At 51.2% G+C, this 15,830-nt stretch overlaps 1 protein-coding gene across 2 annotated transcripts in view; it reads left to right on the top strand.

Annotated features, from left to right (window-relative positions):
- SMAD7 (SMAD family member 7) overlaps positions 1 to 11,755 on the top strand; it is a 32,114-nt gene extending 20,359 nt beyond the window's left edge. For both annotated transcript variants that reach the window (XM_019014265.4, XM_019014264.4), the window contains exon 4: positions 9,699 to 11,755. In XM_019014265.4, coding sequence (XP_018869810.2) covers positions 9,699 to 10,237 — 539 coding nt within the window. In that variant the 3' untranslated portion in view covers positions 10,238 to 11,755. The remainder of the gene's footprint in view (positions 1 to 9,698) is intronic.
- Positions 11,756 to 15,830: the final 4,075 nt, after the last annotated feature.

Raw genomic sequence — 15,830 nt, 5'->3', positions numbered from 1 at the left:
CCCCCCTATTGATGAGATATCCCTATGGAAGCCAAAGACTGCTTCCATTTTAAAATAAAAAGGTTGTAGTTCTTTCTGTCTCTTGGCTCGCAAACTCTTCCAAGTATGGGTGAAAGCTGAGGACTCTGTTCAGAAAAATGCATGCTGTACCACAATTTGTATACATCTGCAGGGGGCCGATATCTTTGCTGAAGCCCAGTCCCACCCGTGGAATCCCCAGTTCAGGAAATCTATGCTTATGAGGACTAGTTATGGGGGTGCAAAGGAGAGCCTTAAGAGAGCTGAGGCCTTTTTCTTTTATTGTGGTAAAATATACATAAAATATACCATATTAACAATTTTTAAGTGTATAGTTCTGTGGCATTAAGTACATTCCTATTGTGCTATTATCCCCACCGTCCACATCCAGAACTTTTTCATCTTCCCTAGCTGAAACTTTGTTCCCATGAAACACTAACTTCCCTTCTCCCCTCCCCCAGCCCTTGGCACCCACCATTCTTTCTGTCTATGAATTTGCCTCCTCCTCTAGGTACTTCATAGAATAGTGGAATCAGACAGTGTTTGTCCTTTTGTGATCGGCTTATTTCACTTAACATAATGGCCTCAGGGTTCATCCATACTCTAGCGTGTGTCAGAATTTCCTTTTTTTTTAAGGCTGAATAATATTTTATTGTATGAATATTCCACGTCTGGTTGATTTATTGCTTGATGGACACTTGGCTTGCTTCTACCTTTTGGCTATTGTGAATAATGCTGCTGTGAACATGGATGTGCAAATACCATTGGAGTCACCGCTTTCAGTTCTTCTGGGTATATACCCAGAGGTGGAATTGCTAAATTACACTGTCATTCTGTGTTTAATTTTTTAAGGCATCACCAACGGTAGGGCCTCCTTGACTTGTGTGTCGTGTGTGGGCACACACTGATCGCATGGGGTGGGGGAGCCCTACCCACCGGGGTGGGCTTGAGGGTGAATCCTGGGGCAGAGGGAGTGAGAAAGGGGGGAGGGGACAGTCTGTCCCTGCGCGGTGGGGGAGGGGCAGTGCTGGGCTGCTGCAGTCACCAGCCAGATTGGAGCTCACATTTATGGGAGCCCATGTTTATGGGAGGCCTGGAGGCTCTGAAAGGTGGGGCACCCAGCACAGAGCAGCTGGCCGTGTATGTTGGACTCCAGGGCCTTGTGACAGCAGCTTCTGGGTGGGGGACCCTTTCATTCTTCTTTTATTCCCTTGACCTCCTAACTGGAGGTTAGGAGTGGGAGGACCCGCCAGAGGGAGTGGGGGCTTGGGTCTGGGAGGTCCTGGGTGCATTAGGGGTGAAAGGGCTGGGATGGCTGAACAGTGAGTGTGTCCAAGCGGGAGAGATTAGATTACGGAGGCAGACAGAAGTAATGATTAACTTTTCCAGTCTGCACGCTGTCTCCAGGCTGTCGTACTGTTGTTTTTCCCTCTAAGTACAGTGCGGCCCTGGCCTGGCCAGGCCCTGGTATTGGGTTGTAAAGTGAGAGATGGAATGAGGGCTGGGAGTGCACGGGGAGGGGGGCCAGGGAGGGAGCTCGCAGGAGAAGAAGGAGCTTTTCCATCGGATCCTGCATTGGAATTTATTGGCCGGAATGCAGTAAATGTTCAAAATGCCATCCCATCCAACAGTTTTCATAATTGTTATGGAACAAGGGGAGCCGGGGGAGGGGAGGAATGAAAAGGACTTTTGTTTCTCACTGTATTTTTCCATGTCTTCGGACAGTTTTCCTACCCTCTAGAAACTGGAGTGGAGTTGGACCTGTGGGGGATAGGGTGGGAGAAGGGTCTGCCTTTGGGTCCTGTGATGCCTTCCAAGGACTAGGGGTCCTAGTAGCCTGGGGCTTTATTAAAACGAGGCCCACAGCAAAAGTAGCTTGGTTTCTTGCACACACACAGCCCCCCCACCACCTGCAAAACCAGGGAAAAACTGTCCTGTCCTTCTAGGGGTTTTGTCCTTTTGGAAAATTGGCTTGATGATGCAGTGGTTTGTATTAAGATTTTCATGATGCTTTAACGTGTGTGTGTGTGTGAGAGAGAGAAAGAGATTGAGAGAGAGAGAGAGAGAATGAATCAGCATTCAGTGCCGGCTGCCCAGTTGGGAATCCAGATAGGGAATTTGGGGAATCTCCTACACTCTCAGGGTGGCAGGTGGGTAGGTGGCTGAGGTAAGAGACTTGACTTGGTAGTTTCTCTTGGACACGACAGACTTTCTGTTCCATGCTTGTCCCAGCCCTTGTGTCTTCCTGGGGGTGCCAGGGTCATGCCCAGAGGGAAGGCAGCTGAGCAGACAATGCCATGCAGGGCTGAGGGCTTCTGTGCCTGCTAATATGTGAACCCCCTTTCTGAAGAGAGCTGCTCTGAGTTACTTGGGGGGTAACAGTGGGAACCTGGTTGGTGTACCATGGAGGGGAAGTATCTGGAAATTTGAACTCGAGAAATGATTCGGCTGCATGCACACTAAACAGCAGCCAGAGAGGCCCTTTACTGTCAATATTATGAATGGAGTTGGCTGGGTCGGGAGTCCCCACCCTTCCTCTGAGGCCTCTCTCAGAGGAGCCTGGGCAGAGCGGGCCTCCTCAGACAGCAGTGGCTGCAGGCAGCTGGGTACACGCTGTAATTTGCATGGCTGAATGCTGGGGCACAGGAAGCCGCGTCAGCCTGACTGGCGAGACAGACAAGAGCTTTTGATTTGTGTGGCTTTCCTCCCCTGCCCCGTGCCACCCTCAATTACATTCTGCATGGCGAGATAAATGCTCTTAGGAGCATTCATCCCCAGGTTGGGGGCTTCAGACTCAGATGCTTGGGGGGTTTTGGGAGGTGGTGTGGGACCAGTTTGGGGAGCCAGGGAGTTCATTTTAGTTCTAGGAATTGATTATTTAACATAATTTGTAAGGAAACACAGTCACTAATTAGTGTTCTAGACCAGCAGGATCTGCGAAATATGTAGGCTTGGGAGAGGTGGCAAGGAGGGCGGTGATGGGAGGAGAAACTTCAGGGAACCAAGCCTGGCCAGACAGTGGACGGATGACAGTGATAAAAGAGATCCTCTCTTGGGGGCTCACCGTCTCTTGAGGGTGATGAATAGTAAGACAGAGTAAAAAGTCATTTCTGACTCTGAAATTTAAAAAAAAAAGTTGGTTTAGAGATGGACACAGCAAAACCTGACTCAACCTCCTTTCCCTTTTGATTTTATTTTGTTTTATTGTTGCAAATTAAATGCAAAAATGTACCCTGCTCCTCAAAGTGGTTTTCTTACTCTCTGGAAGGTAGTAAAAATAAATGGAACCAGTGTTGTTTAATACTGAGAATCAGAGTCCAGCCAGAGACCATGAAGGCAGAAGGGGGCCCATGGGGCCATCTTCCCTTGTCCCCTTTACATTATTTATGGACAGGTCAAACTGCGACCCTGAGAGGGCAAGCCACTTGGCCAAGGTCACAGAGCAGCTTGCTGGCAAAAAAGCCGTTTCACCCCCCACTTCTTGCTGCAGGGGAGTTGCACCCCATGCGCAGCTCTAAAAGCTGGTGCAGCATTTCCAAAGTGTGTTCTGAAGGACACTTTGGAGAGGAACAGTGGGCTTGGTGGCTTTAGAGGCCTGTGTCCACAGCTCACACCAGGCAATATTCTGGGCTTGAATTGCAGCTCTGCACTTCGGCCAGTGACTTGTGCCTCACCCCCACTGCTCCCTTTTTTAAGATAGGCTGGTGATAGTATGCAGCCTCAGAAGGTTGTCATGAGCCACTTAGAGAACACAGCCTATGCAAAGTAAATGCTTATTAAGTGTAGGCATTGGCCCAGAACTGTTCTACCATGGGGTGTGGGGATGTGGAGACAATCAGGAAGACTGGTGGGCATTTTCTGAGAGGCTGGAGAACCAAGGAGCCTCAGAGATGAGACCAGCGCGTGTGCAGCACTCTCCACAAGCTGGCCCCAATCACTTTTGCATCAAATTGGTACAGCAACCTTATGAGGCTGGCCTTGGGGGAACCCCGTTTTAGGGATGAGCTGAAGTTACCCGGAGGCTGCATGCGAGGTTGGTGTGAAATGCATATCTGGCTTTGTAGCTGGTCGGCTCACCTCTGGGGTTGGCACAGGGGCGGGGGTTCTGCCATGGCTAGAACGCGCTAAGGGGTGGAAACGAAGCCTGCTGGGCCCGGGAACCAGAGAGCAGCCTGGCCTTTGAAGGAGACCCTGTGGCACCCCCTGCCCACCCCCAAGTCCAGCCATCTCACTTCACTAGAGATGCTGCAAAGCATGAAAAAAAAAAAATCCGGTGTTCTCAGGTCAGCCTTCCACCAGCCAGGATTCATCATCTGATCTGTTTGGGGACAGAGCATGGGGTGGTGGAGATGGGTTGGGCCCCAGTGTTTTCTGATTAACTCTCAGTTTACCTGAAACATTTTGGTTTGTTTCCTCCATGAGGAACTCACTCTAAACCCCAGCATTGTCTGTGTTTCCTGAGGAGTCTGAGGGAGCTCTGGGGTCCTATTTCCTCTTTTGGATGAGGCTGTGAGCATGGTGGATTAGAGGCGACCCCTTAAAGTGAGCCCAGATATCTCAGCAAGTTTTACGCGTCTCTATTTGGGGGAGAGATTCGCCTATTGAAAACAAGAGACCAGCAAGGGTCCTTGTGAATTATGATGGTTTGGCGTGAGAATAGATGGAATGGATTGGCACTGGAGTCCCCTTTTATCTTAGGCTTGTCCCTGAAGAGGGCTTGTTGATATCAGAACAGCCAATTTCCTGACAGGGTTGGGAGCAGGGGATGGGTGCTGTTAACCTTTGAGATGTCTGATGTGGAGGGAGAGACAGGATGAGGCAACCGTTGGTGGCGCCTGGGTCCTGAGGAGGGAGGACCCTGGACCTGGCGTTGGCGAGGCGTGGTGATGTTTGCGCTCCCAGGTTGCCAGGTGCAAGCTGTCTGTGTCCACATTTCTGCCCTTAGTTTGCCCCTGATTGGCACAGGGAGCCTGCAGGAGGCGGCCGTGCCTGCCCAGGCGCCCTTCCTCCCCAACTTCTCCGTCCTCAGCCTTCTGCTCTGCTGGACCATGGAGGAGGGGGCTGATAGGCCCGTGGCCCTGTTGGACTTTGGCAGAGGAATATCACTTCATTATCCAAGTGCCTCACAGAGATGAGAGCCGGTGGAGACCCCTCCTCACTCGCCTTTGACCCCAGCTCCCGGTACCCTAGCAATTGGGCACATTTAACCGTGGGGCGTCAGCTGATGGAGCTCATGTCTTTACTGGCTTTTTTCCCCAAGCTTGCCCTTGTTCCTAAATGGAATCTTGGGGGACCCCCTCCCCACAAGTACGTCCTTTGTGTGTCTGGGCCCAGTCAGGCCCAGATAGCTTCTCTTCCACGCATGCCCGTGTTCTCATAACCCCATGGCTGTTCTCGGAGCTGCTCTGCCTCTCTGCCCTCTGCCTTCAGGTGGAGAATGGTATTGTTGAGGCACTGAGCAAGGCCTTTCCCCCCTCCTCCCATTTTTCTTCTTTCTCATCTCCTGACGCCTTCAAATTGAAAATTTAAGAACGGGTCTGGGCGCGGTGGCTCACGCCTATAATCCCAGCACTTTGGGAGGCTGAGGCGGGCGGATCACAAGGTCAGGAGATCGAGACCATCCTGGCTAACACGGTGAAACCCTGTCTCTACTAAAAATACAAAAAATTAGCCAGGCGTGGTGGCGGGTGCCTGTAGTCCCAGCTACTCGGGAGGCTGAGGCAGGAGAATGGCGTGAACCCGGGAGGCAGAGCTTGCAGTGAGCCGAGATTGTGCCACTGCACTCCAGCCTGGGCGACACAGCGAGACTCCATCTCAAAAAAAAAAAAAAAAGAAAAACATTTAAGAAGGGGAAAATTCCTTGCTTAACCTAAAATGTGGCCTTGAGGCCTGGTCACCCTGTGCCATTGAGACCTGGGGTGTGAGGTTCATTCATGAGCCTCTGGTCTCCTGGAAGGGTCTGGTCTGTTCATTCATGAGCAGGGTAATTAAATAACTCTTTGTAAGAGTCAGGGAGCTCCTTGCTAAGTGGTCTTCCCCAGTTGGAGCGCAAACACAGGCTGAAGTCCTCTCCTTTCTCAACACCCACCTCCCCCTTCCCTTTAAAGGGAGGATTTTATGCTTTAAGGGAAATGGGGAAGGTGGTGGGGGGGGCAACACCTTAAGGGAATTTTAGGCAGATTCAGCACTTTTCTGGTGTTGCTCCAAAAATTCCCCACACTGTAATAAAAAGAAAAAATTGGGAGCAGGCATCTGATTAGTGAGCTTTTTACAACACAGCTTTTCTTTTGGATGCTTTAAAATGAACACATACTGTTTTAAAACAAGCCCCTGTACAGTTTTCTGGGGAGGGGGAGAAGTTTGTGGAAAATACCGGAAAAGGTTATAAAGCTGAGGGAAATTAACAAAGGACTGTGAGTTTTGCCTTCAGAGGTTAACTATCAGCGAGAGGCCAAGGCTCTTCCTTAGTCCTTGTACTGATTGAACTTCCCAGCCCCTCGCCACGTGGCCCGGGAAGTCCCTGGGAGCAAAGCGTCCACACAGACCTTTGTGGGGAGACTCGTGTGGGCTGTGGGCCCGATTCAGGGAACTGTGTTTCTGTGAAGATGAAGCTGAGCATTTCCCAGAAATGAGCCCAAATGGCGGGGAATTCAGGGCAAAGGGGAATCTCTGTACTGGCAATGGGGGATGTCGTGCGGGGTCCCCAGAAGGTGTGATGTTCACACAAGGGTGTGTGTTCGCGGGGCCTTTGCTGTTGCCGAATGGTTTTGCTGGAAAGCTTGTTTTTTGTGTGTGCTTAGAAATAGTCCCGGCAGGAGGAGACTGGAGCTGTCCTAACGGGAGGACAGAGGCTGCTGGTGGGGGAGCTGGAGGGGACAGCGAGGGAGGAGCAGGCAGGAGTCTCCCTGCGGTGGGTTAGGGCACCAAATGGACTTCAGGGCCCTTGTTCACACACAGCAGCATTCACGACATCCATGCATTGCAGTTTTTCTGGGCTGGGCCATTAACCTCAGCAGAAAAATGCTTTTTCCAGGGGGTGTCTGGCAGCACATTGCTGGCGGGCTGCACAGATGAAACAGAAACCCACCTGACACTTCCCCGTCCTGCTACAGATCTCAGGCTCCAGTCCCCACCCAGCTTCCTCTGCCCCCAGAGGCCCCCACCCTTGGCAGACAAGGCTTCCACCCCTTGCCTAGGTGGCTGACAGGCCTGGCATGGGGGCACCTCGATCTCAGGTCCATACTCCACTCACTCCCTTGCTCCTCCTCCTCCTCCTGTTGGCCGGCGCCAGGTTTCAGTGGGTCCTGGCTGCATGAAACAAAGCACTGTGAGGCTCTGCTGAGGGTCTCCCACCCTCCCTCCCTCCCGCCTCCTTCCCAGCAGCTCCCCGAGTCTTCCTTTCCAGGCCAGGTTTGTTGTCCTGAATTGGGAAAATAAGCAAAAGCTTCTTGTGTTTCAAAACACCCTCCTCCCCACCAAAAGGGTGGATGTGCTGTGCCTCCCGGAAGAGGGCTTTCTCCCCCGCTTCACACTTGATGCCAATGTGTCCTTCCTTCCATGGGCGTTCAGGTCTTTGGTGCAGCCTTCAGAGCTGAGTTCCCTCAGCAAGAAAGTTCAAAGATTGCCAGCGCTCACAAGTTTATTAGCAGTTGATGGATACTTTGCAGAAACAAGTGAATGCCTGATGAGTCACCTTCTCCCCGTCCCTGTCTTGTTTTCCATATGTTCCAGTATGTATGTGCACACAGAAACACACATAACACACACTCGTACACACTGACATCATGGACACAGTATTGCACACGCACGTGCACAAGCACTGGACTTCCTAGCCACATGGGGGGCCGGTGACCGGCCAGTTTTCTGGTGTTGATTTTTAGTGGGGGTGGGAGGTTGAGGGAAAGGAATGAGACCTCAGTGTCCCCTTTTTGTGGAGCTTTTGGGGCAGGCATTTGGGAAGGCCAGCTTGGGGTGTCTGTAGGGAACCGCTACTCAGGGTGTGTGTGTCTGTGGCTGCCTCAGCAGGCCGCAGTGTGCACATCTGTATGGCCTTACTGACGGGCACCTCCATCCAACACTGGCTGCTACTTAAAACAACAACAACAACAACAACAACTGAGTGAAGCCAGTGGGTTCCCAGGTGCTAACACGCCTGTAAAAGTTGGAGCCAGTTAGTGTCCTGGGCTGCCCCTGTTACCCAGCCTGCTGGGGCAGCAGGATGCAGCCCCATCTTCCGCCATCGACCCCCTGCAGGGTGCAACCCATCATCATTGACTCTGAACCCAGTTACTCCAGAAACACAAAGGCTGCACCAAAACACATCTCACACTCAACCCCTGCTTTGTGCCCCCCAGGTCCCCAAGAGGAGGAGCTGGGGCTGCAGGGAGCGAGGGCAAGGCCCTGACCGACGTGGGGCCCTTCCCCTCTGCTTTTCCCCCCTCTGCTGTCCCCATTTTTGTTAACAAATACAAGACTTCCGGTCTCCACCCTGCTGCCACAAACCACAGCGTTCCTGCAGTCTAGCTGGGCTGGGGAGATTTATGGTCCCAAGTCTGAGGCCTGCCCGCTGGCTCCTACTTAAGGAGGAGTCAGAATGCCCGCCGCCGGGGCTCCCTTTCCCTCCGTGTGACCCCCCTTTTAAAGTCCTCCAAGTGCCTGTTGAGGAAAATTACCTTACCAGAATCACCCCGGCCCCCAGGCTGCCTGTGGGAAGACTGTGTAGGGAAGTGGGGCGGGGCCTGCAGGGGAGGGATGAGGGCGGAGCAGGGCGCCCTGCAGACTCCAGATGCTTCTGTGGAAGGAGGGGAGAGAGGGGGCACCCCTGGGGACGGGGGTGCCAGCAGAGAAGGGGAGAAGGGGGACGCATCTATTTGAGACACATAATCTTCTGTCTGGGCTGGAGGAAGCTTTGTTAAGGTAGCCCGGGTTAATACCGGTCTGCATGTTGTGATTTGGCATTTTGACATGAATTCACCCTTTGTGTACAGGGCTGCTGCTGACACACTGAGACTTGTTTTCCTATTAGGAATATAGATGTTTTTGTCCCAAGCCACCCTCATTTTTATTTTTACCAGATAGAGAGGTCCCTCATGACCACGGCACTGATTTGAGAGCTGGGTGACAGGCACCCAGAGACCATCGCATGGGTGGTCCCAGAGTCTAGACACCTGGGTTCTAGCTCTGGCTGTGTCATCCCCTGGTACTCCAGCAGCAGGCTTTCTGGGTCCTGGTTTTCTCATCAGGATGACAAGGGGCTGGAGGAGCTGGCCTTCAAGGTTCCATCCAGTTGAAAGATCTGTAACTCCAGGACGTTGCTGAGGCTTTTTGAGGCCCTAAAACCAGACTGCCCAAGCTACTAAGGGTCCCTTTGCATCTGTGCTCTGCAGAGAAGAGGCTTTGTTGGCCAGGTGGGCACAGATGCTGGTGTACTGGACTCCTGATGGGCAGGGGCCTGGAGAGAAGCAGCACCCAGCGCTTCCTATGCTTAAAGAAAGGCAGGGTCCTGGTCAAAGGGCTGTAAGAGCCTGGGCAAGTCCAGGACTAGCCTCACCGCCTCCTTCTTTCTGTCTCGTCCTGAGAGATGAGCTGGTGACTGGGTGCCGTGGGGGGGGGCGGTGTCTTCATTCTAGGAGTCACCAATGCCTGTCCCCACTAACCCTCTCTGCCATTGTGTTTTCTAGATTCCCAACTTCTTCTGGAGCCTGGGGATCGGTCACACTGGTGCGTGGTGGCATACTGGGAGGAGAAGACGAGAGTGGGGAGGCTCTACTGTGTCCAGGAGCCCTCTCTGGATATCTTCTATGATCTACCTCAGGGGAATGGCTTTTGCCTCGGACAGCTCAATTCGGACAACAAGAGTCAGCTGGTGCAGAAGGTGCGGAGCAAAATCGGCTGCGGCATCCAGCTGACGCGGGAGGTGGATGGTGTGTGGGTGTACAACCGCAGCAGTTACCCCATCTTCATCAAGTCCGCCACACTGGACAACCCGGACTCCAGGACGCTGTTGGTACACAAGGTGTTCCCCGGTTTCTCCATCAAGGCTTTCGACTACGAGAAGGCGTACAGCCTGCAGCGGCCCAATGACCACGAGTTTATGCAGCAGCCGTGGACGGGCTTTACCGTGCAGATCAGCTTTGTGAAGGGCTGGGGCCAGTGCTACACCCGCCAGTTCATCAGCAGCTGCCCGTGCTGGCTAGAGGTCATCTTCAACAGCCGGTAGCCGCGTGTGGAGGGGACAGAGCGTGAGCTGAGCAGGCCACACTTCAAACTACTTTGCTGCTAATATTTTCCTCCTGAGTGCTTGCTTTTCATGCAAACTCTTTGGTCGTTTTTTTTTGTTTGTTGGTTGGTTTTCTTCTTCTCGTCCTCGTTTGTGTTCTGTTTTGTTTCACTCTTTGAGAAATAGCTTATGAAAAGAATTGTTGGGGGGGTTTTTGGAAGAAGGGGCAGGTATGATCGGCAGGACACCCTGATAGGAAGAGGGGAAGCAGAAATCCAAGCACCACCAAACACAGTGTATGAAGGGGGGCGGTCATCATTTCACTTGTCAGGAGTGTGTGTGAGTGTGAGTGTGCGGCTGTGTGTGCACACGTGTGCAGGAGCGGCAGATGGGGAGACAACGTGCTCTTTGTTTTGTGTCTCTTATGGATGTCCCCAGCAGAGAGGTTTGCAGTCCCAAGCAGTGTCTCTCCTGCCCCTTGGACATGCTCAGTGGGGCAGAGGCAGTACCTGGGCAAGCTGGCGGCTGGGGTCCCGGCAGCTGCCAGGAGCACGGCTCTGTCCCCAGCCTGGGAAAGCCCCCGCCCCTCCTCTCCCTCATCAAGGACACGGGCCTGTCCACAGGCTTCTGAGCAGCGAGCCTGCTAGTGGCCGAACCAGAACCAATTATTTTCATCCTTGTCTTATTCCCTTCCTGCCAGCCCCTGCCATTGTAGCGTCTTTCTTTTTTGGCCATCTGCTCCTGGATCTCCCTGAGATGGGCTTCCCAAGGGCTGCCGGGGCAGCCCCCTCACAGTATTGCTCACCCAGTGCCCTCTCCCCTCAGCCTCTCCCCTGCCTGCCCTGGTGACATCAGGTTTTTCCCGGACTTAGAAAACCAGCTCAGCACTGCCTGCTCCCAGCCTGTGTGTTAAGCTCTGCTATTAGGCCAGCAAGCGGGGATGTCCCTGGGAGGGACATGCTTAGCAGTCCCCTTCCCTCCAAGAAGGATTTGGTCCGTCATAACCCAAGGTACCATCCTAGGCTGACACCTAACTCTTCTTTCATTTCTTCTACAACTCATACACTCGTATGATACTTTGACACTGTTCTTAGCTCAATGAGCATGTTTAGACTTTAACATAAGCTATTTTTCTAACTACAAAGGTTTAAATGAACAAGAGAAGCATTCTCATTGGAAATTTAGCATTGTAGTGCTTTGAGAGAGAAAGGACTCCTGAAAAAAAACCTGAGATTTATTAAAGAAAAAAATGTATTTTATGTTATATATAAATATATTATTACTTGTAAATATAAAGACGTTTTATAAGCATCATTATTTATGTATTGTGCAATGTGTATAAACAAGAAAAATAAAGAAAAGATGCACTTTGCTTTAATATAAATGCAAATAACAAATGCCAAATTAAAAAAGATAAACACAAGATTGGTGTTTTTTTCTATGGGTGTTATCACCTAGCTGAATGTTTTTCTAAAGGAGTTTATGTTCCATTAAACGATTTTTAAAATGTACACTTGATTTCATGTTGTCCTCCAACTCCTTTTTCTTCTGCTGCTTGGAGGGAGTGGGGAGGAGTATTCATCCAAATTCAGTTGAATTGGCGTCTTCCCAGCCCAGTGCTTGGAGAATGGGAGACGTGGGCCACAAAAGAGACATCTAGAACAGCCCTGGTCTTCAAGAGTGCTGGAAAGACCTGCAGCCACCCAGACATCCCTCCTTCTTGTGTCTTGAATTTGTAATGGGAGACAACCTACAGGAGCCCTGTGGGTGATAATTCAAAGCTTGTAGAATTGAGGACAGGGAATTACATCTAGGGTAATGGGAAGGAGACAGGATTAGAGGATGGATGGATGGAGAAGTTTAGCCCCAAGAACCTGGGTCCATCTGGTTCTTGCCAACTCCTCACTTGGTATTAAATCCTAAGCCTACTGTACCCCTGCTAGACTGGATTCCAGGAGAAGTTTCCTGGGGGCTGAGACCCTGGAAGGGTGATGAAGGTGGGGGTTGAATGTCAGTGGTGTTCAGAGGGAGTAGGCCACTTCCTAGTGGCCCAAATACTGTCCTGGGCCACAGAAGTCACAGAGTACAAGTTCCACTCTGCAATATCCTCCCTTGTCTGCTGGGACTTAAGTGACAGTTCACTAGTCCCCTTCCCCAGCCTAGCTCTGTTGGCACTTGCAGTCAAAATGCCTCTTCAGTGCTGTCTTTGCATCAGCCTGCCTTGGTTCGCTGCTGAACCGTGATCTGAGCCATGTTTTAGATTTGGGAAATCTTGCACAAGAGATGGTCTAAATTGGGTACCAAACAAACGGCTGTGCAGGTGTCTATGTAAGGGGTTTTGAACCTTATATCCAGGAAGGAGGTCCTTTTGAAGTGGGGGTTAAGATTTGAATATCATAAGCCTGTACAATTTCATGAAAGCTTTTTGGAAGGCCAATGTAGGACAGCCAACTTTCTATTTTGCCAAAAAATGACCAAAAGCGCTACAGCCTACTGGCGCCACCACTTCATTAAAGGGAATGACAATACAATTGTTTAGCAAGAAATATTAATACATGTTGATTGTTGATTTATGCTCCAGGGCATTAATGCCAAGTGGTCATCCTGGCCAACTTGTTTACATGTGATAGGGAGTTTACTACCTCTAAAAGTAGCTTTTGCTTTTTTTTGGTTTTTCTGAGATGGAATCTCGCTTTGTCGCCCAGGCTAGAGTGCAGTGATCTCGGCTCACTGAAGCCTCTGCCTCCCGGGTTCAGGCAATTTTGCTGCCTCAGCCTCCTGAGTAACTGGGATTACAGGAACACACTACCACACCCGGCTAATTTTTTGTATTTTTAACAGAGATGGGGTTTCATCACATTGGCCAGGCTGGTCTTGAACTCCTGACCTTAGGTGATCCACCCGCCTCGGCCTTTCCCAAAGTGTTGGGATTACAGGTGTGAGCCACCATGCCTGGTCGCTTTTTGCTTTTTATCATTGAACTGAAACTTGCTTACATTGTAGTTCTGTAACCCAGAATAAGTGCAAAATCTCATCTCTAGAAAACACCCAAGGAGGGTTCTAATTAACTCCAGGGTGGTAGCGGCGGAGGAGGGGTAGGGAGGGAAGGTGTTTCACTGGGGGATGTCAAAGTCATTTTAGTTTGCTCTAAATTGCGTCGGCATGCCCGGAAGCTCTTTAATAATCGTAGCTACCATTTACTGAATGCTTCACTAGGTGCCAGGCATAATGTTTAGGCGTTTGAGGGAATTCTCATTTCATCTTCATTAGGACACGCTGCAAAAATGGAGGCTTTGAGAGGTGAAATGACTGGCTCAAGTTCACACAGTGAGATAGTAAGTGGTTAGGGAGATCAGGATCTGACTCCGGGCTGAGTGGTTCTTCCTGCTTGGTCCACGCCCTGTTGAGAGGTTTATTTGGTAGGATCCTGTGTGGCTCCAGTCCCACAACTCCCTGAAATGGAGAGAAGGTGGGAGGGTGGTCCGCCACGTTTCCTCCTGGCCACTTGCGCAAGGCCTCTGGATTTGGGAGGCAGAAGCTGTGGCTTCTGGAGGAAGGAGAGGCTGGAACAGGGGTGGAGGTGTGTGGGTTCTGGCAGCATGGCTGATTCCTGGTGATGGGGAAAGAGGAGTGCTTAGGAGGAGTCTGGCATTTGCTGGTTTCTGACACTTCCCTCTTCTTGCCGGCAAGCCCCTCACCCACAGTCATCTCCTGAGCACCTTCAATGTGCCGCGGTGGGCACGGAGGTAACGTGGACCTGGACGGTGCCTGTGAGTGATGCTGGGGGACAAGACGCCACACCTGAGATGATCAGCAACAGAGCAGGCAAAAGAAAAGGCGAGGACCCAGGAGGAGGCCTGGTCTTGGAGCCACAGGTGCTTGCAGAGGAGGTGGGACTTTCAGCTCAGATGGCGTTGAGATTAGCAGAGTAGGGGAGAAGGTACCCCATTGGAAGGAAGTTTTCCTGCCTCTTGGTACTCCTTCCTTTCAGTTCGCCCCTTAAATTTCAGGGTATCTTATATAATTCGATCTCAGGCTCTGCTCAGGCTACACCCTCTCCCTGGACGACAGCATCACTCTGGTGGTTCCGTCTCCCTCAGACCTGTAGATGCCTCAGCTGTCCCAACCAGAAACCTGGATTCCCCATCCTTGCCCCTGTCCCCCATAATGAAAAAAAAACCAAATTCCCTCCATCCTGTTTCACTCCATCAATAATTATAAAATGCAAATATCTCTCTCAGAGTTCTGTTTTCTCTACCCCCACTAGCATGACTTAATTCAGGGCCTGTAAGTTTTCCCTGGGTCTCCGTTACCTCTGGTGAAAGTAGCCCTTCAGCATCCACCTCTGCCAACCTCTCACCTGAGTCCCCAGCCCTCCACGCACAGAAACCTTTTGTTCCAGGCATGCAGGGGGATGCCCTGTGCTGCAGGCCCGCCGTGCTCATGAGCTTCTGCAGCAAGTGCTTTGCAGCCACTTCAATTAGCTATCTCCTCCTTATCCTTTGGGATGTGATGCAGGCAACACTTCCTCCAAGAAGCCTCCTCCCTTTAAAAAATTTCTGTCTGGGCGGGCGCGGTGGCTCATGTCTGTAATCCCAGCACTTTGGGTGGCTGAGGCGGGCGGATCACCTGAGGTCAGGAGTTCGAGACCATCCTGGCCAACATGGTGAAACCCCCGTGTCTACTAAAAATACAAAATTAGCCTGGTGTGGTGGTCGGCGCCTGTAATCCCAGCTACTTGGGAGGCTGAGGCAGGAGAATCACTTGAACCCGGGAGGCGGAGGTTGTGGTGAGCCAAGATTACGCAATTGCACTCCAGCCTGGGCGACAAGAGTGAAACTTTGTCTCAAAAAAAAAATTTGTCCTGAAGAATGATCAATAGTGTAAGATTCTCTCTTCTGCTGAACTATAAGCTCTTGGCACCCTGGGGTCTCAACTGGAGTCTCAGTTAGGATTCACTGCCCTGACAATTCCTGGTGTGGTGCTCAGACAGGACTTGTCTCATGAACGAGGCATATTTGTGGGCTTAGCTTGGGCTGGGAATAATTGTCATCATCTTCATCATCAAGAGGCAACACTGAGTATGTCCTGACTGTGCTAGGCAGTGTTCTAAGCACTTTACACTGGGATTGTCCCATATGATCCTCACAGCCACTCTGCGAGTGGATACCATGATCATCACTCCCATTCTACAGATAAATAGGTTCAAAGAATTGCTGACAGTCTCCCAGCTGTTAAGTGATAGCATCAGATTTCATCACTTCTGTGTTATCTAATCTCTCTGGGCAGGCCTGGCTCAAGGAGTTGGGTATATGTTTTTTCTAAAACAAGTTCTGGTTTGGAAGGACCAAGCTGATCTGACTGCTGAGCAACAGAAACAACACCTGCCATTTGTACTTGTCAGTGCATACCAAGGGTCATGCTGCCTGTGCCCCCACGCCGCAGAGGACGTGGGCAGGCCTTCCCTGATTCAGAAAGGGCCTGACCCTCCAATGGGTGAGTGATTTGCCCAGGACCACCTATGCACAGCCTGTGATGGAAGCTGGATTTGCACCCAAACCTAGAGCAAGCGATGACTTCTCGCTGGGTCTAG

This window comes from Gorilla gorilla, chromosome 17 (genome assembly GCF_029281585.2).
Source record: "Gorilla gorilla gorilla isolate KB3781 chromosome 17, NHGRI_mGorGor1-v2.1_pri, whole genome shotgun sequence".
Lineage (NCBI taxonomy): Eukaryota > Metazoa > Chordata > Mammalia > Primates > Hominidae > Gorilla > Gorilla gorilla.
This window is presented reverse-complemented; position numbering and strand designations above follow the sequence as displayed.